We start from the raw sequence: 27,999 nt of genomic DNA, 5'->3' as shown, positions 1-27,999 counted from the left end.
TATTGTGTGTGTAAGTGTGCGTGTGTTTATGTGTCTGTGCCTCTTTCAGCAAAGGAACTCATTATCTCATAAAACCTGCATATGATGCTAAAACCACACCTCAGCAAAGGATCTCTGTTTTTTATTCACTTGGGATGCAATTCTAATTGCAAATTTAAAAGGGTGCCATTATATAATCCCACTTTATAGCACAATCAAGTAACAGTGTTGCCTTCATTTGATATAAAAATGCTGTATATATTAGGCATACCTTAAAAAGAAATTTAATGCAATTTGACGCCTTGGATATTGGTCATGGTCTCTTTAAGTAGCTCCAACTCTCCAACTCTCAAATCAGTTAGCTGCTAATTGCTGCTGCCTCTAGTATGGTGGAGCCAAGGGGGTAAGATGTGCAGAGGGGTGCTCTTGAGGTGGAAACTCAGCTGGAGACTGTAGCTCCAAAGAGAAGCTTTGTAGAAAATGCTTTGTGGGAGCAGATGTTCATGCTCCCCCAGCAGGTTCAAGGATTATTCAAACATGCAAGAAAGATTCAATGCAACACCCCAGGTATGTTTTTGACAGTCTAACATGACATAAAAGATTCTACATAAAATGCTAAAATACAGCATAACCAACATAATTATTCCTTTAACCACAAAGCTGGTCATTGAAGCTCCATTTAAGATGTATTCATAACACAGGACAAATTGCACTTACAATCTTAAGGTGGGCCAGCAGCCTCATGACATCAGCCATGTCAGCAAGGATGAGCAGGCGGGTGACAGCAGACAGCAAAGCACGAGCAGCCCTCACCATGGTGCCACGTTTCACAGAAGAGCAAGGGTCATCAGCAAACTCAGATGAGGCTATGCGCATCGTTTCTCCTGCACAAATGGATTGAGTAAAAAGTGAGGTAAGCAGAGGAGAAATCACCATTTTTTTGTGTCAGCATGTGTTTGCCCACTACAATCACTTAATATTTCTATAATTTAAACTTAGTTGGATTTACAGGGTCTCAATAAACCACATGAGTATGAGTGTGAGCACATTATTTACGCTAAAACTTAGGAGCTAATAAATCTCTATAAAATACAATGTGTTGAGAAGGAATGACAGAGTGCAACAGTGGAAAGCCTTTTCATACAAGATTTATAGTGATGGCTTTATTACTTTTCCTATTGTAATTAATAGTTGTTGACTCAAGAAAGAAACTTATACTTTATCTTTTAGATTACCTAAAAGATATATTTGTTTATCTTGTGAGTTTATCTGCAGCAAAGTCCTACAAAGTTAGAGTTCTCCCATAAAAAGATGCTGTTTTATATCAGAAATTAAAATCAGACAGGCAGCACAGTGTCAAACAAAATAGTAGCAGATGAGAAAAGTTACAGATGTGCAGAGAAGAATCCTCAGAGCCATGGGAATTGCTGTAATTAAAGGTGAAACTATGAAGATGGAATGCATGTTATTATTTTAATAAGTCCACTTGTTGGTTTCATTACAACAGCTGAACAGAAGCCAAATTCACTCAGTACTGTTGTGACTGCAGTAATTCAAGTTATCAGTGTGCTGAAATTATTTATGTAACTTAGGCAGAGCAGATCAGCAAAACAACTCTTGACTCAAAGTCAAATAATAAAAGCACTACAGTATGTTAATAATGTTTAACATAATAATGTTTCCAAGGAGATTTTTACAAAAAGATGTTCAAAAGTGGAAAACAAAAAACACCTTCATATATGTTAAAATAAATACTTGACATTCCCAACCAGCTGCTGTACAAAGTGTAGAGGTGATACTATTGTGATTTGTGTCATCTCCAATTTCCAATAAAGAGTGCCATTTTGTTCTGAATGGTTTTTATCATAAATGCTTATTTGACAAGATTACTTTGTAATCTGTCTACTGTATATCTGTACCTAATCAATCCCACTAGCATGCAACGCAGTACGTGAAAATCTTTTATTTACTTGAGATTAACTGAATACAGTCAGGAGATCAATGGTATAACTGATCTCCAGCAGAGTGACACAGTTCAGCAAAATGGAAGAGAACAAGTCAATTATATTATCTGAGGTCAGCACAATGAGACTTGACAATTGAACAACATCTTGTTTAGTGGATTTTGGTGACTTCTGTATAGCAGGAAGACATTACTGACTGACAAACAAATAAATAAATGGTTGTAATGAAAATGCTTAAAATCATTCTCTTTTCTGTTAAAATCCAAAAAGCTTTTTGCTTGTTTCGTTATATACAACAAGGGTCAAGATAAAACACTATAAATCTATACTTCCCAAGTTAAAGTAATTTGTGGAGCTTGTTCCTTCACTCACATTGGCTGGTATCAGTGCAACAAAAGAAAACAAAAGAACAACTATAAATACTGAGTACAGAGTACCGAGAGTGCTGGTATGGATGTGTGTGCTTTAAATTTCTTATTTGGGATGTTTAGCCACCCCTGACAGTTTCTGGGAAAATAGAAAGTCCCAGCAAAGCTCTGGTCTTCCTGATGATGTTTGGCTCACACAGGTCTGTACAATACAAAATGATTGTTTATTTCATGACAAAAGCATGAGACTATACTGTAGTTCTACTGTGCATCATAAAACAGTTTTAGTTAAGTTGAGAAAATTTACAGACTTTTGCATGACAACTTGTATTTGGCTTTCAAGGGAATTGGTGTTAGCATGCTAGCAGACGGGCTAATAGTTTCTCATACATTTACAGTACAGACCAAAAGTTTGGGCACACCTTTTAATTCAATGAATTTCCTTTATTTTCATGACTATTGACATAGTAGATACACACTGAAGGCATCAAAACTATGAATAATACATGTGGAAATATGCACTAAACAAAAAAGTGTAAAACAACTGAAAATACCCCTTATATTCTAGTTTCTTCAAAGTAGCAACCTTTTGCTGTGATTACTGCTTTGCACACACTCTGCATTTTCTTGATGAGCTTCAAGAGGTAGTCACCTGAAATGGTTTTCACTTCATAGGCGTGCCCTGTCAGGTTAATAAGTGGGATTTATTGCCTTATAAATAGTCATGAAAATAAAGAAAACCCATTTTAATTAGAAGGTGTGTCCAAACTTTTGGTCTGTACTGTACATATAAGTTAGTATTAACTGTTAACATTATGCTTATGTTAACTGTGCAGTACCATTGTGTGGTCTATTTGTGTGTGTTTTTGTTGTTTTGCACAGAATTATTGAGCTCGCAGACAAAGCTACAATTGTTAAGAGCACACTTTTAAAAGCACTACTCTACAGTGTTGTTTATTTCAGTTTTACAAGATTTCTATGGATTAAAGCAATGGAAGTAAATCCATAGACTGTTCAGTGTCTGTCTAGTAAGATACACATACAGTCAGTTTCACCTTTTGTGAGGACAGAACACTGACAATGAAAATATACTTCTAACTCAAGAGACGAGGCGAGATACAATACTGGGTTTGTGAAAATTGTGACATGATCTTGACACCCCAATTCTGTACCTTAAGTATGATTAGTTTAAAATCATTAATCCAAACAGAAACAACCAGCGGGTTCAAACTCAGAACGTGTTGTAATGAAACAGTGCTGACTGTAGCACCACTATGTATGCATGTATACACTATGTATACACTCACACAAATAATGTCAATTCTTAAGGCTCAGTCAGTCGTCAACAGAGAAACATCTCTCCGAGTACAGAAAAAAATTACTGAATGTACAAAAACTAACTGATGTATATACATGAAGAGCATGCTTATGTCAGTCTGCCCTTTAGCACTATCTAACTAGATTTTACTAGATTCTTCTGGGTGCTGTCTCTGATCCAAAACGTGTAATTTAATTTCAACATGACAAATTTGGTAAGACATAAGTCATGAGCCTCTGACAGATTTAAAGTCTGTTTCATTTCCATATGGATTTAACTGTGCATGTGCTACCATTTGGAGGACAGGCTCACTTGCAAACACCTCATAAGTCCTGTTTGTCACAGCACACAAGTCAACAGTGAACTGCAGTAGCAGCCAAGGACTGCTGAAAATTCAATATAATAAAAGAAGCTACAATATTTGAAATCGCCTTTACTTAACAGGGAATTCACTGTCATTTTGAGAAGAATTGTTAAGACTAGCTGATCTGATCTCAACACAAAAAAAGCCAAGAAAAAAATGTTGAACATACTTTCTATGTACTCCCTACAACACACCCATTTTCTCACATGGTTAAAAAAAAATATAACTGATAATGCTGGGATCAAAAAAGAAGAAAGTGACAACAAACACATAGACAGGACTGGACAGAATTTAGCAACAGATACTTTCTATGTTCAAACTAACAAGGAGAAAATTTGGAAACAGCAGAAGTAAACATGTAAACCACCAAATTCTTCTTCAAGATTAGCATTGAAGAAGACCTACTGAGCATACATAGTTGTTGCTAAAGTGAGATGTTGCTTATATTCAAAATGTTAGTATTAATGAGCTCTTTTCCAAATGAATAACAAAAGGCAGGAAGAAAATATGTTAAAAGCAGAAGTTTTAAACATTCATGTTAGACAGATCCTTGTCTTAATTCACTACATTCATAAGGCTGGATGCATCAGGTAAAGCAAAAAACTAATGAGTACCAATCGGTTTGCCCTCTCCAATTCAACTCACTAAATCCTTCTAAATTTGTGATATAATCTGACGTTTGTTGACACTCAAGGATCTTTCCCAAACAGCATTTTATGTCAATTACTCACCGGATCCAGCAAATTGATGTCAGTGGGAACATCATTACTGAAAGGTAAGTCACAAGTGCTTTTCATTTTAGTCATAAGCACTGAGCCAGTATCATCCATTCATTTCTACGAATAAATAGCTTCTTCAATATTTTTTCTCTCTTGTATAAGCTCTTGTCTTTATGTCCAGAGAAGTTTTCTAATTAAATAGTTATTTCCTTAAAAAAATAATGTTTTTAAATATTAATATGGACTATGAAAACACTTTTAACTATTGAAGGGAAAATAATATTCCTACTTAAATTACATGCAGATTATAGTTAGTTAAAAAAAGTAGTAGAAGGTAGAAAGGGAATCATTTTGTTTCTTTTTTTGTTCCATTGTGTTATATTTTAGTTGTTTAATATAAAAAACTTATTTTGCTAATATCGTTGCCCTGAATTTCATCATAATTATTATCAATGAACTGACGTCAAATCACCAAGTTATTAAACGATAATGACATTTTAAGAAAAAAATATCTGTATAGGAATTGGGTAAGTAACTACTTAGCCTGCAGTTACTCAGAATCAGATTGATACCAAAATTCCCAGGATCGTACACCTCTACTTACAGCACAGTTTATATGTCCAGTGTTAGGCAGTAAAAACATCAACACACCTTGTTTGCGAACATCCTCCACAGCAGCAATGAGCTCTTCCTTGAGATCCTGGCTGTCTTTGGCAATTTGCTCGCCCTTTTCAAGAAAGTTCTGAGTGGCCTGCTCCACAGATACTGCCAGAACATGAGCCTTCTTAGAGCGTCCCTTCTTCTTACTGGAGGGTCCCTTGTTGCTGGTGTTCACCAGAGTCGTCACCTGGGAAACATGAGAAGGCATTACTGTTACTTGAGGAAGAAACGGCCAAACATAGATAAAAATGTCTGTGACTTTGTTTTGTTTATTTTGTCTTTAATAAGAGTATTGTACCAATTTTGGTGATTAATTTTTAATTAATGCCAGTAATCACGATGTTTACATTCCTTCATGTAGAACTCATCATTTACAAAGCTAATAAAAAAACTAGATAACAGAATCGCATTATTTGTCCACAAGTAACTACTTTAGTAGAGATTTTAAAATGTTCTAAATATGCATTCAAGTGTTGTAATATTGTTCAGTGTTACATATTTCTATAATGCCCTCTATTGGTTTGTAAATTAGGAGACAAAGAATTTTTGATGGCATCCAGATATTATGAAAATGACCAAGTTTAACTTTGACCTGGGTGAAACAGCTCAACATCCCAGATTGGTTTTGAAAAAAGTAAGAAATTTACTGGTGACCAGAATTGGTCAGTTAAAAGCCAAAAAGTGTTTTTACAATCAGTGCTGTCAGTAATAAGTTAGTATAAGAACAGAGGCCTCAATGTGTATATGACGTGATTTAATCACTTATTAAAATATGAGTAAAGTAAGAATCTAAACTCTGAAAAGACTAAGAGCAATGTTATGTCCTGTCAAGCTTGCATCACTTCAGGGCTTCTAGCCTGGAATATAGACTTTAATGATGCATGTCCTCACTCCTGACTAATCTAAGAATAGTGGCGCTGATATGAGACCAAGATAACCTTTTAGGTGTCAGTGTTCTTGTTCAAAGAGTCAATTATGATTTTGAAAACCTCCCTTGGCAAATGTATTCATATCATGAATAATTGTTTTTATATTACCTTCCCTTCATGACATTGCCTTCTTATTATTTCAAAGCAAATTATAAAGCAACAGCTCAGTTACACTTAAGGCGTAATTCGACTATAGATTCCTCAATTGTTTTTTTTCCACAACCTAAAGTCCTGGAACTTCTTTATCCACCTTCAAGATTTATCTGCACTGCTGGAGTGCTGTTGTGATCTAAAATACATCTTCAACGTTTGCAACAGCAGAATCTGTATTAGGATTAAAATTAGTGAAATCAGCATTAATCTCAGATTGTTTCAAGGGAATTTCACTTAAAAGCAACTTCCACACTAAACTGCATAAAATTAGGTATACAGAATAGATTTTAAATGATTTACACCAATCCTAACTTCTGCGGGACAAAGAAAAGGACAGCTCCAATTGGGATTAGATTCAGCGATCCAAAGACATAATTCATAACAATTTCATGGTTGAAACTGAATTAAATTGAGTTTTGACTTTAATCATCAAAACTCAAACTTCCGAACATAAACGGTGTAAAATAATCCGACTTTATCCATTAAAATATCTTGAATCGCAAGTCTCTAAATTATCGTGCTATGCATTTCTTCGCTATCAAATATCATATTGAAGACCAGGTTTAAGTCCCATCTAGAGTGCAAAATGTTTCGTCGTCTGCAACACATAGCAAAATGTTTGATTTTTGACTTTCCACTCTGGAAATGGTTACAAAGCCATTTCAATGGTTTAGGTCGACAGTGAACAACAGTGACAAACTTTAACAAATTAAAAATAAAAGGAACAGTGGTGAACCTTTGCAGGAGCAAAGTTCAGATTTAATGTAATTGTCAGAAAGCAAAAAAAATACAAATAAAATAAAATAAACAGTAGTTTATTTTAAGAACAACCCAGATTCTTGGGTTGTTTCAGAATCTGACTAACCTTCTGTAATTAGTAGATCCATAAATTCTGATCTCTACCAGAATTTATAGTGGTAGATAAATTCTCCTGCATGTCCAGACATTTTGGAAAGTTTTGCACTCCAGTGTTATAATATGAGGAACATATTAAAGTGTATATAAGTACAAGCTTTCCTATGCTTCTTGTGGATGTGAGTTTGATGTTTTTGTTTATTTTAAACAAGTGTAGGGTCATGTTTACTGGCACCACATGTAGAAATGTTTAAAGCCCTTAAGACGAAATAATATTTTATTATTAATGTCTCCTCCTGGACATTCAGGAGAATGTCCAGACATCGGTTTGTGCGTTTATGCCAAGCACACTTGGGTTATGAGGCAAGACTATGTGAAAAACCACACCAGAAAATCCACCTCTACATATACAAATAAATGTTATGTACAGTAGTGGGTTAGTCAAATTAAAGAAAGATGCTGTGGTATGACCTTAGGCTGAGCTTATCAAAGAACCCTCTATTAGGACTAAGTTAAAGTAATTATGAAAGCAAGACAATTGCCAAAAATGTTTTTACTTGGATGGTGAAAATGGGTCATTACAAAAGACCCATTGGTTTTTAGGGTTTTTTTTGTTTTTTTGCCTTGATAAAATTATTTTAAAACTTAATTATGTTTTTAGTCAAAGCATCTTTGCCTAGTAATTATATGTATTTTTGCTGTTCTGAAATGTGTAAGGGTGAAATAGAACCAAAAACAAAAAAAATCTCAAAGTGGAAAGTGCTGTCCTGTATGGGGTCCTGCAACACTCGCTTTTTGTGTCTCTTAATATTATGTACAGTACAGTCATGAAAATAATTTAGCTTTAGGTTGAATGATGACATTTAAGCATCCTTAGGTGCTCCCAAGTGTGGCCAAACTCGAAACAAAAATGAATTCAGTGTCTCTGAAATGCGGCCTTACCTTGGCAGCTGGTAACTGACTTTAGGAAAGCCTATTTACTGTGAATATTATCAGCATTTTCTGCTGGACCAAATTTATGTACACTACTATCAACCATAAGCTTTACCATCCCTGCAAAAAACTCTCAGACCCAGAAAGTTTTCAAACATTACAGTCCTGAATATAGTCTTTATAGATGTCAGAACAATAAGGCTGTGAACTCTATGATATGCACATCAACAAGCAGAATAGCACCTTATCGAAACAAATACTCCCAGTGAACAGCCTCATCTTATTTCTATGAGTGGCAGTAAGTCGATGTAAGCTAACATTATGGTTGCTTGTTTGTTTTTAAGAGGTTCAACTACATATGTATATGCATCGGACATTCCCACTGTCTTATTTTAACTTAAATAGGAAAATTCTAGCCAAGCCTTGCTTTCCTGTTATACTGCTGCTCAATGGTTTTAAATGCTATGTGACCTTTCCTCCATGGTGTACTGACCAGTGGGCTCACCAGTAAGTTGTAAATCCCTATGGCAAAGCGTAGCCATTCAATTTTTGCCTTCAGGCTCCGAAACCCGTTTTCATTGGATAAGTGATGCTTTAGCGGCTAATGATAAGAAAGGAAGGTTTGCATGCATGTGCATAATCATAAGTGTTCATGCAAAGCTCTTAGGAGATTCGACCTCCTCCATACAGGTAGTCTTGTACAGTAGATTAATTTCTTTATTAAGTTAACTGGCCACACCAGCTAACATTGTGATCTTTTACACTACAAGTGAAGTGAGAATTAAGTGGAAAAGTGGAAAAGCTCAGTGGTGCAAAGCCAAAAGAAAAGCTGCTGGAAGACAGGACAAAACATGTCTGTACAATCTGGGGGCTGTAATGCCATCAGTGGCACCAAATGAGTCTTTGTACAGAAACAACCATAAAAGCACACAACATGGAAAAAAAGACATAAGCATCAAAAAGATGCTATATTAACTTTTTATCAAGTTAACTATTTTTTCAATCAGAAGTAACTACAATACTGTTCTACTTTACTAAATTAGACATTTTTCAATCTAATGGAATAAAATAATAGCCCAAGGTTAGGAAAATATGCTTTGATGCATAAATGAGCACAACATTGTAATGTCTTTATAAGATGTTGGATATATTATGCCTGTATCAAGGACGCTGTGACAGATTACTTCTCATTTGAGTTGTAACCAGAAAAACAATCAAACTTGTTGAAATTAGAATCTACCAACCAAAAAAGCCTGACTGGTGCAACTCATAAGTTTTTAAGTTAAAACTGTGGATTAGTAAGAACTGAATAGATTTTAGGAGACTAAGAAGCAAATAGTAATGCAGTGCAGAAATGTCAATGTGATAAAATCTCAGCTTGGTGGTAGACACTGGTGGAAATTTTCTGAGAAAACCCCCATGAACATAATTTAAAAAGCATAGAGCCAATGCTGTAAATAAATTTAACAAAACAGAAACACCAAAGCGGACAGTTTGTTCATTTAAAAGGGAAAGTAAAAACACAGAAATTAAGCAAGTTCCAGATTTTTTTTTAAGGGTGAAACTCCGAGATTTATTTTGCGTTGACTGCAATAGGTTTTAACATTTTCTCTTTTTAAGGCCTTAGTAAATCTTTTAGTTTCATTCTTCCTTTGCATTATTATCATCCTAACTGCCGTTTTATTTTGCTTTCAGGGATTCAGCATGATTCTTGTCATAGTATGATATACTTGATTCATTCTTGACTGTAAAAAATGACTAAAATTACATTGTAATAATTTTTTCTCTTTTTATCAGACTATGTGGCGTTCTGTGATGATCTGAGTTACTATTTATGAAGGTATTTTTGGTGCAAAAGTACTAGTGCTTTATAACTGAAGTTGAAGTTTTAAAAAAAAAATCACAGGAGTTTTGTAATTGGAGATTTACAGTCTCCTTTTCAGTCTCTAAGCACAAAACAGCTACGTCTCTTCAAATTCTTAAGTACAAGTAGGCAAATTTTATTGTTTGAGTCACACTGAAAAAAAATTGTCATGTCATGTTGTGTGTTGATATTGGACCTAAATGCAGAATGCATTGAGAACTGTTCAAAATCTGAGTACATTTTGAAGTTTTAATGAAGAATGAAAAAACAAAATTACAACAAAAAAGCTAAGGAGAAATACAAGGAGCCAGAGAAGAACAAAAATAAAGGAATCGAGAACAGGGATCTTATATATTACTTATATTACTGTAACTGTGTCCCTTCAATTTGCAACAATATCTAATAGCCACATGGTGTATTGGAAAACATGCCTATTTTCATTTTTTGATTTACAACGGTCATGCATATGCATGAGAAAAAGAATCTTTGCCATAAAAAAGTAAATTCTCACGGCAATGGATTATTTCCCCAGTGAAGGTAATGCACTGGAATAATCCCTAGTGGACAAATTAAATCTTCACTCTCACAGACAAGTTACACAAAAGACAGCAGCTCTTATTTATATTCAAATATATACATATACATATTTTTAACAGCTTTAAAATACAATACCTTATATGTTCACTCGAAGAACATATTACAATATGCCGGTATCAAATAAGTATTTTTTCAAACAAACTTATTTAACTGCTTAAGAGATTTATGAAGGGAGCTTAGCTTCAGATTTTGATTGCTATTCTTTGCTGCAGCCAGAGGGATAGATTGTGTCATGTCTTTTTCTTCTTGTATAGAGTTTTCTCTATTTTCAAGAAGAAAAAAACAGAAGGACGGCAGCATCTGTGCATAGCAGCAGTTCAGGACACCGGGGAAGCCATATGCTGAAATTGCAAAGTGTCAAAAGATAACATCCTGAAGACCGATGAAACTGTGTTTCACAAGATCCAGAACTGACCTCAGACTACAAATGAAAGGACAGATGCTGACAGAGCACTGTTAAGAATTAGCTGGCTATTTTTACAGTCTACAAAGTATTTGTTGCAAGACCACTTACACATTTAATTATTTTCTCACCAAGTATTTGTTTTGATGATTATCTCAAAAATCTCTAGATCATTGACATTTCAAAATCAATGACAGTTTGAAATTCTGGCAGATTTCGCAAACTTATCCTGGGGAGAAGTAAAAACTGTTTCAGTTCAACTAAATTAAATGTTAGTAACTAAAACATCGCCTCTCAATGATCTGCTTTTGTGTTTTTCAAAACTAAACTTTCATTAGTCCTGCCTACTTCATCCTTGTTGTTCATAAAAGATCCATAAAAATGAAAACTACCTAGCCAAATGAGTTCATTACCTATTTAACCCTACCCGAGCTTTCAAGTTTACATTGAAGTGATTTGGAAAACATCCTGCCTTTCTGTGACGAGTAAAAAAAAGTACACCATCTGTCGACAATGACTAGAGGCCAGTAGCTTCAAAATCCAAACGTTCTGAAAGTACTGGAGAGGTTGTTAGTGACCCATGTAATGAAGCAAGAGAGAACCTGTTAGAATCCAAATTGCTAATAGCCACTGGGTTGTAGATGAAGATGACATCTTCTACAATCTTTAAAAAGCTGACTTATTTAGAAAAACACGCAGTGCTTTTAGGGGGAAATATATGCATTTCCAGACACATGGGACCATTTTATCGAACAATCAAGGTTCACTTTCAGTTTTTATGACAACGTTGTACACATCAAAAACAAATTCAAAGAAATTTTACTTCTCACCATAGCCATATTTGATTCCTTGAAATTGGCCTCTGTCTCTTTAAGAACCTCCTGCCCTTCTCCATGCTGTCCACTGATGTGGTATACAATCATTCTTTTGACAATTGCTGTCTGTATGATAAAAGGGGCCGCTGGCAGCGATGAATGATCGCCTCTCTGCTGTGAAACTGTCCCAGGGCAGCTATAGGTACAGTGTAGTAGTTTACCACAATCAGTGTGTGAATGTGTGCATCAGTAGGTGAATGATTGAATGTAGTGTGAAGCAGGTTCCTCTGGACTAGCTAAAGCAAGATACAAGTACAAGTCATTTATAAGTGCAGGACATATAAAGCTCAAAAAAGTCAATTTTGCATGGTACCTCCCATTTAAAATCAGACCCCTTGATGTCTGGAATTCTTTAAAAATGTTTACATTACTTTATTGTGCTATACATCATGAAAAGTAATGGTAGATTTAAGAATTATGCACAATCAGGCAGATGACTGAAGCATTTTGTGTGAGTGGGTATCCATAAGTATTGGAAACCATAGCTCACCCTTTTGGGAAACTTTAAGGCCTATGGTATTATCTTTAGAAATTACTTTGCACTTGTGAATGGTGTCAATAGTGGACCAGAAACTGGTGTAAGACTTTTTGGCTCATAATAACAATTACTTCATTTTGAATATAATCAAGACAGATATTTGAATATACAGTACAGACCAGAAGTTTGGACACACCTTCTAATTCAATGGGTTTTCTTTATTTTCATGACTATTTATAAGGCAAGAAATCCCACTTATTAACCTGACAGTGCACACCTATGAAGTGAAAACCATTCCAGGTGACTACCTCTTGAAGCTCATCAAGAAAATGCAGAGTGTGTGCAAAGCAGTGATCACAGCAAAAGGTTGCTACTTTGAAGAAACTAGAATATAAGGGCTATTTTCAGTTGTTTTACACTTTTTTGTTTAGCGCATATTTCCACATGTGTTATTCACAGTTTTGATGCAATGTCTACAATGTCAATAGTCATGAAAATAAAGGAACTCATTGAATTAAAAGGTGTGTCCAAACTTTTGGTCTGTACTGTATATCAAGTCAGATAGCAGGATAATAGGGATGTAACTGTAGACTTAAGACCAGTTTGGTACAGGTTCAGTAAATCAGAAAAACAAAATGTATATTAGTCATAACAGTATGACCACTAACAGTTGAAGTAAATAACACTGATTATCTCTCAATCATCTCACCTTAACCCCTGTTATGGAATATAACAGGGGTTAAGTAAATATTTTATTTTTGCATAATAAACAGGCAAGTGTATGTGTGAAAGGGCAATGTTGGAGCAGTTCCTAATCTGCGATAGTCAGCTCTTGTCCAACAAACAAGCTTCTGTACCCAAAACTGCAGAAGTGAATTCTGGTTCTCATACAAAGGTGCAAAAATACACAGCAGTTTCTTATATGTAGCTGAATAGATGCAGACCAATCAGAATGCCTTTTCTGACTTGTTCTGTACAAATTAGTACAATACAAATCTGTACAATTCTGAAGCTTCAGCAAGCAGAATGCAGCCCCCTAATACACTTGTCTCTGTCCTACTTGTTCTACTTGAAATGTCTACAGTATGGGATTATACTTGCGTTAAGGTTATTCCTGGGTTTAACCTGACTTGCTAAGTACATCTTAAATGGTGAAAATGAAAAAAAAAAAACTCATCCTAAATTAGTAACTCTTCCATGGTTTCAATGAACTCTCCAAGAGGTGTAGCATCTTTTCCTGCCTCTAAAAACTGTTTGAGGTCCAGGCTGACTCCTTTCCACTAGCTTAATGGATTATGACAGTGATGCAGCATGAGGCCTTAATCCCCTCACCAACCATACCCCCACCCCACTTTATGTTAAGCCCCATGACTAGAAACTCTCTGTTCATCTGGTGCCAACCAAAAGTCATAGCCAATTTTGGATGGCATAAAAACAAAGAGTGCTAAAACATCCAGAGCTGACAGCAAGCACCACCCTTCAGGTTTCCTCCCACTACATTATTATAACACTGTGGAGTCAACAAATAATACATGTTGTGATAAATTCTTCAGTTAATCTATTTCAGTTACAGCCTCCAAAGAGCATAAAATGACAATGGAATTGAAACAGGCCCGATTTTTTCTACACTTACTTTGACAAGCTCACAGTAAATTGTATTGCAAATATCACATCTGCTGTCTAATGGGACAAAAAAGATCCTTTGTTTTTAAGCAATCATTTATTTTGAAAACTCACGAAGTACTATTATCCATCCATCCATTTTCTGTACACCCTTGTCCCTATCGGGGTCAGGAGGGGTGCTGGTGCCTATCTCCAGCGAACGTTTCGGGCGAGAGGTAGGGTACACCCTGGACAGGACGCCAGTCTGTCCCAGAGGTTCTATAATGCAAGTAATGTTTTCGGCTGCTGTGAGTGCAAATGGTAGGACTGACCACTGCTTCCCCATTTCTGATATACAAAAACGATGATTAAAAAGTTCATTAAAAAGTTCATGTTGCCTTTGTTTTAAAGAGAATCATGTAAACCTTTAAGAAAAATCACAAAACATGAAACGGGTCCATTCTAATAAATAAACTAATAAAGTAATTACTCTGTTGCTTTTGTGTGAGAACAAGACTAAAGCAGTTAAATATACCTAAATACCTTTAATATTTAAATCTGAGTGGCTTGGCTTTCTCTGCTTGTTAATAGCTCCTGCAGAGGAATCCTGCAGAGAAAGTCTGTTTAAAATCAGAATAGGTAATCACAAAACAACACAAGCACAGCTTGTTTCTTATGCAAACATGGACATATGAACATGAGTAATTTAAATTGCAAAAACATTAGAGGCAAGCCTTTGACATTTTTAATGAATAAAACATTGTTATATTTCATAGTTTACAAAATAAAGCAGTACTTCTACCAGTAAGTCACATTAGACTTTGCTATCCTGTTTTATCATTTTCAAATATAACATTGATTTCCATAGTTTAGGAAAGCTTTCTGGAAAGACTAAGCTTGAAGAGGCTTACATAAACTTCCTCCATGTGCTCCGTCTTGGAAATGGGATAATGCATTTTTTCATTCAAGGGAAGAGTAGAGTTGCTCATCTAATCAGAATTTCTCCTTGGTGTTCTCCTTTTGAGGTTTTGAAGGCACAATAGAATGGGTAAACACTAAGATAAGCCAAATAAAATCACACAGAACCACCTGTAAAGACTGTATACCGCTTTAGCCTGAATGGGTGTTCAACATATACAATACATGCCAACAATCCCAGCTGTGACCCAAGCACCCAAAATGCATCTCTTAAAATTAAATACTTTTACAGCTGCAATTTTACATTCATAAAGAAGTAAAGATCCATCCATCCATTCATGGGAGAGGGCTCTCTGGGTCTGTTACCCCATGACCCATTCTCAGAAAAGAAAAATAAAACAGATGTACAGTCCTTTGAAAAGGTTTGCCCCTGTCTGATTTTATCTCTTTTTTCTTTTCTTTTTTCTCATTTTGCAACACAACCAAACACAAACACTGAAGTGTGACAAACATGCCAAATACTACGAAAACAGGCAGGGGAAAACACTTTCTCACACCACTCATGCAGACTTTTACACCTACTTTTGAGGAAGTTATTTGAACAGCTTTAATCCTCATAAAACTTTTCCGATTTGTAAATAACAGTTCTGATCTCTTTTTAATGCCCATCTCCAGCAATCATTGCTCAAGATGCAGGGTGCACCCTGGTCCCAGAAAAGCATGACAAATCTGCAGACTTGCGCTCATATCTAAGGGTATTTTTAGATTTTTCACTTCACCCAACAATCATGTTTCTGGACTCTGGGAGAAAGTGGAGATCCCGTAGCGAATCCTTACATGCAAGAGGAGAACATGCAAACATTACGCAGTAAGACACAAGACCAGGATTCAAATCCAGGACCTCTCTGCTGCAAAATCATCATCTGTAATTGATGATCATCTCATCATCCATCTCTGAGTTTAAATTCAAATGCTCCATTAACAGTCTATAAATGCCCCCAAGTGGCAAATATTTATTTGCTGAACTATTCCAAAGACGGGGCCAACCTCCCCAGTAGCATCCTACTGCAGAGTCAGCCACTCCAAGTCTGTTGATGGGAAGAATTTTAATAATTAATAAAGCAATTAATATCTGAATCCTGTAGCGTTAGAGTTTTAAGGGATCAACTTGACGTAAAGTGCAATTAAGCATATGTGAGGTCTATATGACATGATAGGAGTAAGATGTTTGCAGCAAATAAAAAACAATCCTTAGATCAGTGGTCTTAAACTAATGTACTTAAAGCCTACTGTCATGCTTCTACTGAAGATAACGGCATGCTGAGAAGGTAAATAACTGTTGAAATGGTTTTGGTAGAACCAGGAACATGTCTAAGCTATACACAACAGACCCCTCAAAACGGGAGCTGGGGGCCAGAACCTTACACAGTGGCTATTTTTTGCCTGCCCCTGAAGGCTGCTTTCATATAATCCTTTAAAGAAATGCTGCTATTGCCTGCAGTATAAAAGATTTACGCTATCTGCAGGCAGGCTTTTTGTACACAGAGCCATAAAGACGGATCCTCTGTTTTAGCAACATATCTTCTAGTTGGTCATGATAAATTAGCAACATATCTTCTAGTTGGTCATGATAAATAAGACTGGTATTTCAACCAATGTCAGGGGAAGCCTGATGGTCTGTCTTCCTGAAGTAACCCACTTTTCTTCGTCCAAACATCCTCAATCATCCAAGTTGATTAGAAAACAATCACAGTGCCTGGTTCACACAAAAACGCTTCACAATTTCTGTAAATCCTAAAAATAAACTACTTCAGTTTGATTTACACCTTATCCATGTGGCTGTGTTAAAAATGTGTCACTTTAGAAAAAGGCAGATGTAAAAAAAACCCCAAAAAACCCCAATAAAATTAATATTTAAAATATCTTAAAAGGAACTTCAAATATATCTTTACTAGAACATACTTTAAAGAAAATATGCATGTCTTCATGTATATAGAAAACATACACAAGAATGAAAAGAACAGACTTCTCTGAAAACATTCATTATTAATCTGTAGATACCAAAAGGATAAAAATCAAGACATTAATGTGAAAGTATTTTTTATAAAAAATGCTCTTCAACATTCACATAATTTGGTGTAAAGGCAGTCAAGCATTGCCATGCTTAAAAAACCTCATCAGCTTCCCATCCCTTGACATTAGGCAATTAGCTATCTGTCAGTCTGATGACCACTCAAAAGGAACAAAGACCGGGTGTGGCTAATTCAAGGCACCATAAAAAAAAAAAGGCACAGTAAAACAGTCTAAGTGAGAGCCATTACATTTTTTTTATGCTGTCTGATTGCTTAATTTTTTTGGACAGGCTTACATTTTCCTCATATTTTAGCAATGTTTGTTCAAACACTTGATAGCAATGCAACTCAAAGCAATACAATTATATAATGATTTTCTTTCAAAAATAAAGTGATGTAATACCATCAAAGTCAATCAGGTTATAAACGTATGTAAAAGTGAGGGAGATTTGTCCTGATTTTGTCATACAGTCACACATGTAAAACCAAATAATTTGTATGTAAAATGGCAACATACAACATATAAGCTAAAAATGTCATCTAACCACCTGATAAGAAAGAAATCTGCAAAATTTAAAAGAAGCACATTTTTACAAAAACTGAAAAGCACATTTGTTTTCTAGAAAAAAAAGATATTATTTTAGAAAATGGAGCAGCAAAGAAAGCTAAATAGATGAAGGGGTTGATAAATCTCTAGGTAACATTGCAGGAGTCATGCAGTAGTTTGAAAACGAGATTTGATTAAAAATAAAAAGCACTTTGAAGTCAACCAAGGAACACCAGACCACTGGGGAAGGCTGCTGGTACACTCAATAATCTCAGCGCTGTCAACATTGTGTCTGACACAGGCAAGGATGGAAACATCATTTCCTGCAGTACAAAACTTATTTATTATTATTTTATGAAAAAAAGAGGTTGAGATTTATATGCTAAAGTAGTTTATTGTTGGACATTTGAGGGAATTTTTAAAAACAATTTTGTGCTCTTTTGTCACTGAGTGCACATCCCTTGTGCAAAAAGACAATATACACACTATAAAATATGGATAGGATGCATAATTTTGCCTCTATACATAAAAAGTAAATTCTTATACTGTATCTCAAAGTGTCAGGGCAATGAAACAATGTATTTTTTTCAGAAAACTAAAATTAAATAAAGTTGAAATAATAGAGTGATTTGAACTATGATTAATTGCATTCATATTAGCAAGAGTAAAAGTTAGAAACAGTTTAATGACTTAGAACTGCCATCTATTTAATGATAATTTTTATAATGGTCAAAATAAAAACTTCCAATAAATTTTGGTCGTTTACCTCTTAATGAGCTGTGGCAGAGATGGAGTACAAGTGGATCTACAAATATTACAAGTGGATCCACTTTGTGATATTTTCTAAATTAAAATGTTATGGGGATAACAAAGAGTGAATCAGTCCAGAAAAAAAGACAAATTATTGTAAAATTAATATGAAGTTTTACATCTTAATCATTATAAAATTTTGACTACTGTTCAAAAGAGCATCTGTATGCATCCATACATCCATCCATGATCTAACATGCTTATCCTTGGGGGATCGTCAAGGGGCGAGAGGCAGGGTACAGGTCGCAGCCTGCAGGCGCCAGTCCATCACGGCGGCATCTGTATGCAAATCTAATTTAATTTGTAACAAACTGAATATTAGTTGTTGTTTTTTTGTTTAAGTATGTTGCACCCAGTAGTTTGCTTAGCAAGTAGTATGAATACATGCAACAGAAGTCATGGGGTTTGGAAACATACTCCTCATTTTATCATAATTGACTTTTGGGAGTTAATGTAGATTCTATTTTTCAGTCCTCCAGCAATGATTCTCCATATATCTTACATAAAGTAATCCTGTTAAAGGAGAAACTGTATTAAGGCTGAGAAATTATGGAATAAAAGTGAGATGGAAACTGAATGGAGCTGCGTTTTTAAAGAACTTATTGCTTGTTCTTAAGAGTAAAAAGTTCCATAGATGCTTACTTTCCTAATTTCAGAATAGAAATGGGAAAAATGCAAATTGCAGTTTGAACTAAACTTCTTTTGCACATTATTACCACATATTCTCAGTGCCTCAGCATATTGGGAAGAACCGGTTTCATTTTGCCAGAACTCTATTTCATACATATCAAGTGTGTTCTTCATCTACCTGTGTGACCAAGGGCTCCAGAAGCCGCTCCACAGTCAAGGTGCGGATTTCAAGACTCTTTGGGTCCCATTTCAATAGAATTGGGGAAGTGGCAGTCGTCATGGTCTCTGTTGGGATTAGACGGACAGAAATAGTTAGGGAGGTTGCACAAAAACATTTGTGATAAACATTTGTAAAACAAAACATTCATCCCAAATAAATTGTGAGGAATTAATGAGTTGTACACACACATCAGTCTTTGAAACCACAGCACATTGAGGTTATTATGACAATTCCAGAACATCATTAACATAGATTAAAATGTTATTTCCGTAGGTCCACAAGGATATTTCAAACAGAAAAGCAATTCCTTTATGTAAAAGGTCAGATCGCTGCCTTCAGTACAGAGCAGACTATAGAAAATTACTTTGAATTATTGTTATCAAAACAGAAAAAAGCAAGCTGCAAGATAACACAAAATCCCCTGGAAAAGTCAAAAACAAAAAAATCAACTGTGAAGTCCTGAAATGACAACAAAACAAGTAAAACTACATACATATGTTCCTCTAAATCCACTGGGACCATTTGCATGCACAGAAATATTTGGCTGTGGCAGACTTGGGTTGGCTCGTCTGTGACACTGGTGGCTGCTTTTGTAAAGCTGCATTGTAATGTGAGTCACTTTCATTGAAGCAACATTTGGGGGTAGGAGAGTCGAGTGACACTCAGCAAATCCTGATTCTATTCATCAAGCAAGCCAGGAGGACAACAGCAAAGCACACATAAATGGCTGATCAGTTCCCTAACTGTTAGGAACTGTAATCACATTACAAGGTAAATTCTTGCATGACGATATGACTTTCTACAAAAGTTAAATTACCCAAGTTAAGTTTAGCTTGAACTGAGGAAAGATGTTACTCTTTGTAAACATTTTGAGCTAGTTGCTATTCAGCAGAGTTTTGGCCTACATTTGTTCACAGTCTGAGCAGCATTTTGATTACTTAAAACTTTGTTGGTAAAAAAATACAGAGTTGCTGCAGGTCTGTAAAGTGAGATCATTCACTGAAAACTGTAGAGAAAAACAGAGAAAAGGGAGGGAAAAAATCATTTTTGGATGTGGTGGGGGTCTACACACTTATCTGACCAAAGTGCCATACCAAAAAAAACTATTTTGTGTGAAAGCAAGACTAGAAATGGTCTCAACTAAGCAGCATTTCAGAAATCAGCTTCTTAGCTTGTCAGAGCCTTTCCTTCCATACTGATGTTTTAAAATAATTTAAATTTAGCAAATGTTATATAAGTTTACTCCAGAGGCTAAACAGCTGGCATGTGGCGTGCGGTGTGTTTTAGCAGAAGGCAGTGTTGCATTGGGCCAGCTGGGACTGACGGGGTGTACTGCCAATGTCAGTGAGGCAAAAGAGATAATAAAATGTGAATAAGTATGACATATCTGGGGCAGGGTCTTCTTATGCTACTCACAGCAGTTTAGGGTGGATGTATAGTAGGAAATCTGATAACTTTGATCAGATCGCCATGCATACCTTAAGGAGTTCACAACAGAGCATCGTCTTGAATATTTTCATGAGGTAAAAAGAATGTGTAAAAGAAATCAAAACCAATGTAATATTTTAAAAGTTTGTTTTTTTAGTATCACTCAGACAAGTTTTAAGTTACACAGTTTCCGTAGTGTCAGTTCCTGAATATTTTTTCACAATGTGATGTTGTTTGATATCTATTTTATTTATTATTTTTGCTTTGCTCCTTCTCAAGGATGACTACAATAAGCTGTGTGAGTTGAGGTGTGGATCACAAAAGGTCAGCAGTGGCACAGCCTGCTGCCATAAATTAAGCCAAGCAGTTTAATGGCTATTATTTTTGCCTCAGTGCACTTGTGGCCTTTGTTTAAACCAAGTTAACCAACTGCCAGATGCAGTGCTATTAACATTGCAAAACAAAAACAAAAAAGCATCGCTCTCTCTTATTCCTCAAAAAGCATACATAGTTCAAAGTGAATATTGAGGCAGGGAATAGGACAAGTAAATATAAAGATGTTATATTCATATAATTTACTTTATTTACATGTGTTGAAGTGCTGAAATTTTAAAACAGCTGAAATAAATCTGAAATTACATTTTAACTCATCAACAGTATTTTGCTATAATGTCTGTAAAATTACAAAATATAAGTAAGGGATTAAAAAATTGGAGAATGGTGCATGGATCTGATAAAACTTTGCATGGTAATCCTTAATTATAAGAAAACATGTAAATGCATACATAACAATACATACCAACATCAAAAGATCTGACCAAAAACACTTTTGGTTATTTTTTTAATATTATTAATGTCACCTAATCTGCAACATGTAATCTGCTTCAAATAGTCTAAAAACAAACACTGGCATGCTCAGCAGGAACATAAGGTACTTGACGACTACACAAAACTGATAAATCCATAGCAAGCAATCTTGTTTGCTTTTTTTTTTTTCCTTTTTACAGAAGGAGATTTTGTAAGTTTCACTAAGTGCTGCTATTCAGCAATTTGTTTTAAAGCTGCAAAGCAGACCTTTTAATGCCCAATTCATCACTAGCCTGCAGATACTGTGCCTGCTGAGTTTGGCATAAAAAGCTCATCAAAGTGTGGTGGTGTTGTTAATTAGCTTTCTTGTTTTGTGTGTTGGCCTCAAAAAGAACTTCAGTTGTCTCAGTTCATTTATCATGTCTGTCTATTCAAGATAAAATATATTGAGTGTTCACATTTTCTGGTACGGAATGATTGATGAAGAAAACTGGAACCAAAGATAGTCAAACCAATAGGTAAGACACCAGTGTACCCAACATGCAATAAACAGACTTACTCATGATAAGGGAAACATGCATATATGAAATAACTTTTTGCAACATGCAAGAATTGCTTACAAAAATTTATATTTACATAAACTTTTCAAGGAAAACACGCACACCCCGATGAAAGAGTGGAGATTATCACTGTAAAATATGTGCCTCCCTTATTTTTTCCCAGTTATTCCCCGCAATCCAAGACTACTTACAAGCCCATGTAAAATCAAAAGCTGTGTAATAATAAGGTTAGAATATGGATACAGATTGGGAAGGGACGATGTAGACTTAAAATATTAATACAATTATTTATATTTATTGAAACTTTCATGGAAAAATAGTAAAAGAGATAATTTCCCTCTGGCCCACAACCCCCACACACATACATGTGTAATTCAGTATGCACAATATTGCACAAGACTGCTTGGATTAAATGCATTGACTTTCAATGCCTTTTATACCCATATCTGTTACTCACATAAATACTGGGCTAATTAAAAATAAGTAATTGCAAAGGTTCTCAATTATAACTTGATTTATTCATTTTCACATGCCAATTTGGTGTCTTGAATCAGTCATTTTGCTAAGTCATATTTTCTTGCAATGACGTAATGTAAGCATTATGCCATTACATTCCTATGCAATCCTGCTTGATTCTCATTTCCCTTCAGTGCTAAGCTGGACACGGGCCCTGTGTCATATATCACTGCTGACTGGATGTCATATTTCATTATGAAGGTGCAAGGTTGGCAACAATGTCAGAGTTGTCATAATGGGATATGAAACAAGTTTGCACATGCTGCTTTCCAAAGTAGGTTGGTTCATTTGTCAGGTGATGCAGGGTCTCCTGAATGTTTTTTGTTTTTTATTGACCATTAAACAATATCACCTTCTGTTCTGCTTGTGTCAGCTCTTCTAAAAGCTAAAGCTGATGACATGGCAGAGAGACAACTGCTAGTGGATGTGAAATGATTGTCTCATTTGGCCAGGTGTTTACCCTGAGCAGTTTGTCTATTTACAATGATTGTTTGTCGGTGCTCAATCACTATGTTCATTACTGCCACATGGGTCAAAACATATTAGTAATTTTATAAATAAAATTTTAAAAAATCTTTGCTGAGTCAAGCTCTGTAATAAAAATAATTGGTAATAAAAAAGTAAGGTTGTTTCTTAAAATTAATTTTGTCTTGTGTTCATGCACAACATAAAGCAACATAAAACTGTTGCTTCTGTGTTGCAACAACAGCAACAGTAGTGCTATGTGCTCAGTTAATGAATCATCTGGTCATGTTTATTTAGTGTGTAGTGGCATTTTTAAATCCCTGGTGGCATGTTTAACTACATTATTAGACTTTATTAGGTGTCGCAAGGCTTAGTGGATATGACACAATGGTTTATCCTATTCCCAAGAACAGATGGTTATTCAAGCTCCAGCTTGACAGCGTTATAAACCATCCATCCATCCATCCATTTTCTGTACACCCTTGTCCCTAGTGGGGTCGGGAGAGGTGCTGGTGCCTATCTCCAGCGAATGTTTCGGGCGAGAGGCGGGGTCAAACCCTGAACAGGTCACCAGTCTGTCGCAGGCATTATAAATCAAATATGTTTTATAATGCCAGTTTCCTTATAACTGAATGCCTGGTTTCCAGGTCTCTCAGGTCTTATGGATCTGGTCTGCCCTGCATCCCCACAAACAGAACCAAACATAGAGAAGCAGCATTCAGTTTTTATGCAGCTCACTTTTGGAACAACCTTCTAGAAAACTGAAAACAGGTGAAACACTACGAAGCACTGTAGGGACATGGGGGAAAAAATTCTTTTGTGTTACCTCACAAAACCTTTGTGTTACCTCGCAATAAGTTTTGCGTTACCTCGTTTGCAATATGCTTATTGTAATATTTGCTGGTCTATTTTGCATAAATGTCAATTTAAAATATATACACATATAAAGCACCTCAGTGAAAACATGTTTATTCTTAACTCTTTGGTGCAAAATATTTATTGAAAATCGATTTGTTCACTGCATGTTTATGTCTGTTTGTGTTCAGTTGAGATAGAACTGCACATGAAAACGACCGTTCAAACCACCAACACAAAAGAGACACAATCAAAACTGTCAGACGACTTATTACCCGTGATAATAACTAAGAAATAGTCCAAATAGTTTGGATGTATTTTTTGCCTCTTTCCTACTTATGGAAGGTTTCTGTTTACATCACAGGTTTATGGTGCATTTCTATTCTAAAGGAAAAGATATAAAACTTCAGATATTTAACAACGGGATACTAAGATATATGGAAAAACCTTATATAATAGCAGAAAGTACAATGGCCACCGTAAGAAAGGCTTGCAGTATTCAATTATTCCCCATGAATAGATTAGTACATTATTGCCAGAGAAAGCAAAACCTATTGCGAGGTAACGCAAAAGTATTGCAAGGGAACACGATACTTTTGCAAGGTAATGCAAAAAAATAATCCCCGTCTCCTAGAGAGCTGTGTAAAACATTAAGTTCCTTTAAAACAAGACTAAAAACCCAGCTGTTTAGAGTTGCTTTTGAACCATAGCAAATGGAAGATTGGCCAAACTTTTGATGTGTACTAACGATTTTAACGATGACACTTGACAAAATGCAATGTCTTGTTCAATGCATGATGTGTTTGTGATGTTTTTATGTTTTCATTGTGTAAGACAACATAAAGTAACATAGAACTGCCTTGTTGCTGAGATGTGCTATATTAATATACTTGAAACTACAGATTACTTTGGACTACTTTGTAGTAAACATAAAATTATTTTTAACAGTTACATTTTCTCTTAAGATAAACATAATAATGACAGCAAAACATTTAAACAAGAAATTGCTATTGTACTGTAAAAACAAATGTATGAAAAATACTAAAACATTAGTTGCTGGTTCTAGTACAGGCAAGTTTTATTTATTTATTTTTTATTTCTAGCCACACAGTGTAAACTGCTTATTGCATGAACCAAACCACGGTTCTTTTTCTCTGCATACCCAACTAGCTTTGTAAGTACAATCCCTGTCATTTGCTATTATATGAAAGTGTCCACACTGACCCAAATTCAGAGCAGAGTTAAACACATATTCTTGCAAGGAGCAGTGGGGGTATCTCTAAAAGCAGATGTCAAACCCCAGTGTGTCAGCAATCACTGCTCTCTAGAACCAAATTGTGAGAGTCTAATAAAAAATCTGCTAAAAGTAAAGCATGAAAACTGAAATTAACAAAGCAGCCAATATGTTTTGGGAACTGGTATGCCAGTACTGCAATGTACTGCTATTCTTGGAAGAGCTATATTGAAATACATGAAATATGCAAGACTCAATTGAGATGGCAGTTGGATTAACATGATTGTATTTTTCTTAATTTCATGGTGACCACCAAATTTGGAAAGCATAAAAATTTACCCTTTCTATAGTTGCAATAATGTCTTGTTTTTTTTGTATGTTCTATAGGTGAAGTATTACCTCTTGTTAAATCAAAATCAATGCTGAATTATATGAATATGTTCTATTTTACTTCATGTGAGAATGCCTAACAATTTCACTATTAGACCAGAGTTTGGGTTGTGGTGTGTCATCACTCTAAATCTGCATATCAAGTGCAATGCATCTCAATATGTTTGTATTTTAAAGTTTGCATGTTTTACTTGTCTAAATCACACCACAGTTCAGTTAATGTTTAGTGTTTGGGATTAATTTGCAACAGAGGTCTCCTATAAATAGGTCAGTTGTGAGTGCTCATCTCTAATCTGACATCATATGGGATTTGTTTATGACTTTGGTACAATGAAATGAAGTAACTAAGAAACACTATTCCTATCCAATATCAAACTGCATTCAGTTACTTTGAGTGACACTAAATATTATATACAACTTATATCATTGTATATCTTGCAAACTAATGTTTAAAAATTAAAAGGAAAAATAAGAAATTAAGAGGAAAAATACTTCTTGAGTTCATGTTCCACATTTTAAGGACTGAGTCATTATTCGCAAAAAGGATTAAAATCTTGTAAGCAACGACTTAATTTAAGCCAAACTTTTTACATGCGGTTCTGCACCAAAACAGCTAGTTACTCCCAAGGTTCTACAAAGACTAAGTGTAAGTAAGAATAGAGTCTCAAATTTTGCAGCAAATCATATTTGGTGGTCTCTCAAATTATTTTAAAGTGTAGCTTTTTGCAAAAGGCATCTAGTTTCTTTATTGACCTTTAGTTCAGTTATTTAGTATTTAGTGTTTTATTTTCTTACATTGAAGTAAAATTTCAATGTTCTCCACACTGAATCCGCTACAAAGGCAAAAGCTAAAAATATTACAGAAAAAAAAAATATTTACTAAAGTATCTTCCCACTAGGAGTAGTATTTTCATGAAGTAAAAAATAGGGATACATGCACAGTTAACCACTTAATAATAGGAACTGCACAAACTGCTGGACCAAAACTAACCTACTGTGACCATTACCAACTTGACTGGTGATCCGCAGACCCAGAATTTGTCCTGTCTTTAAACACACCACTGTTCCACAGCTATTTGTCAGTGAAATAAGCACATCTTAAGTTCGGAAATTTCTTGTGTGTAAAATAGAGTTTGAGTTCTCAAAGTTGGTGAAAGAAAGACATTCTACATGAACGCTTTTTTAGTCATACTGACCACACAAAGCGCTTTCCATTCGCACTCACGCGATACACAGATCGGTAGGCAGATTTCTTATCAATACATCCTACCTGTGGAAGTTTTGTTTCGTCTGTTTTATTTCATCGAAGATTAAGGTAAGCTTTATTTTATTTACACCTGGCTTTATAACCCTGTCCATATACTTTAAAATATTTTAGTTTAATAACACTCCTTTGTTATTAAACCGTGCTATAGAGCTTGTCGGTAGTGATATTATTTGAGATTGAAGCTGTATAATATTAGTGTATTACACAGTATAATATTAGTGTATATTAAGCATATACTGTTGTTTCAGGAGCACAGTTAGCTCCACAGTTCGGTGGACACATTGTGTATGAGCTGCATTTCATAAAGACTGTCATACAAATAAATTTATTAATGCCCAAAAGAGATTTTGTGGTGATCTGTTTTTGTAAATGTCTGTGTTTAATTTAATTTCAATAAAAAAACGTTTCCCCTGTCTGATTATTTTTGCAAACACCCCTGCATTTAAAATATTTTTAAAAATGTAGAATATTCTAGTAGAAGGATTAGTGCAAACATCTGCAATAGCTTTTCATTTTAATCAGGTAGGATATTCTGATGAAGGAAGTGATATTCTTGTGGTTCCGTCATGTCTATAAATTGTTCCAATGCTAAGCTAAGCAAAACTCCTAAGCTTCCACTTCCGTCCCATCACACAAATAATGTTATCCAATGTATTTAACATTAGCACAAGCTGCTTTAGTTTTCTGTTTGTAAACATGACGGTAGCAGTTTTGGACGCGTAGCACTGACAGACATAGCTATCAATCTGTGCCACGGTAGGAAAATCTGACATGGTAGCACTGATAGAACACCGGTCTTTTTTTGACCAGTGAATTTATCATACTGCTCGCTACGCTTTTTCCTTTTGAGCTTTCAACCTCTGTGTCTCATTGAAGATGCTGGATTTGGACATGTTAGGACTCTTCGAAAAATGTTGATGTAGACAAAACAGATTTTTACAGTAGTCCTTGCTGTTGAAGTTAAATTTGATATTGGTAAGTAAAATTCTCACACAAATTGATAACTGGAAATCATCTACAAAAGTCTGAGGATGCTTTTCTAATATTTATATTTTACTACCTTACAAGAATCAAAAATTGTAATTGTCTCAAACAACACCTATCCGTGCAACACAAATAAAATTCAAACTGAACTGAGACATTGCTTGCTTAAGAAAGTGACTGATCTTATTTGTCACATCAGTGTGATTATCTTAAAAGCCTGGACCTATCTGCCCCA

The 27,999-nt window shown here is 35.2% G+C and overlaps 1 protein-coding gene across 1 annotated transcript in view; it reads right to left on the bottom strand.

The window, feature by feature from the left end:
* Positions 1-27,999, bottom strand: part of ctnna2 (catenin (cadherin-associated protein), alpha 2) — a 307,681-nt gene that overhangs the window by 272,953 nt on the left and 6,729 nt on the right. Inside the window, exons 2-4 of the mRNA XM_028017938.1 lie at positions 19,217-19,323; positions 5,364-5,559; positions 697-863 (exon numbers count right to left, since the gene is read on the bottom strand). Of these exons, the coding sequence (XP_027873739.1) occupies positions 697-863; positions 5,364-5,559; positions 19,217-19,318 (465 nt within the window). The 5' untranslated portion in view covers positions 19,319-19,323. The remainder of the gene's footprint in view (positions 1-696; positions 864-5,363; positions 5,560-19,216; positions 19,324-27,999) is intronic.

This window comes from Xiphophorus couchianus, chromosome 5 (genome assembly GCF_001444195.1).
Source record: "Xiphophorus couchianus chromosome 5, X_couchianus-1.0, whole genome shotgun sequence".
In the NCBI taxonomy this organism is placed as follows: domain Eukaryota; kingdom Metazoa; phylum Chordata; class Actinopteri; order Cyprinodontiformes; family Poeciliidae; genus Xiphophorus; species Xiphophorus couchianus.
Note: the sequence above shows the minus strand (reverse complement) of the source record. Positions and strands in the feature narration are given on the sequence as shown.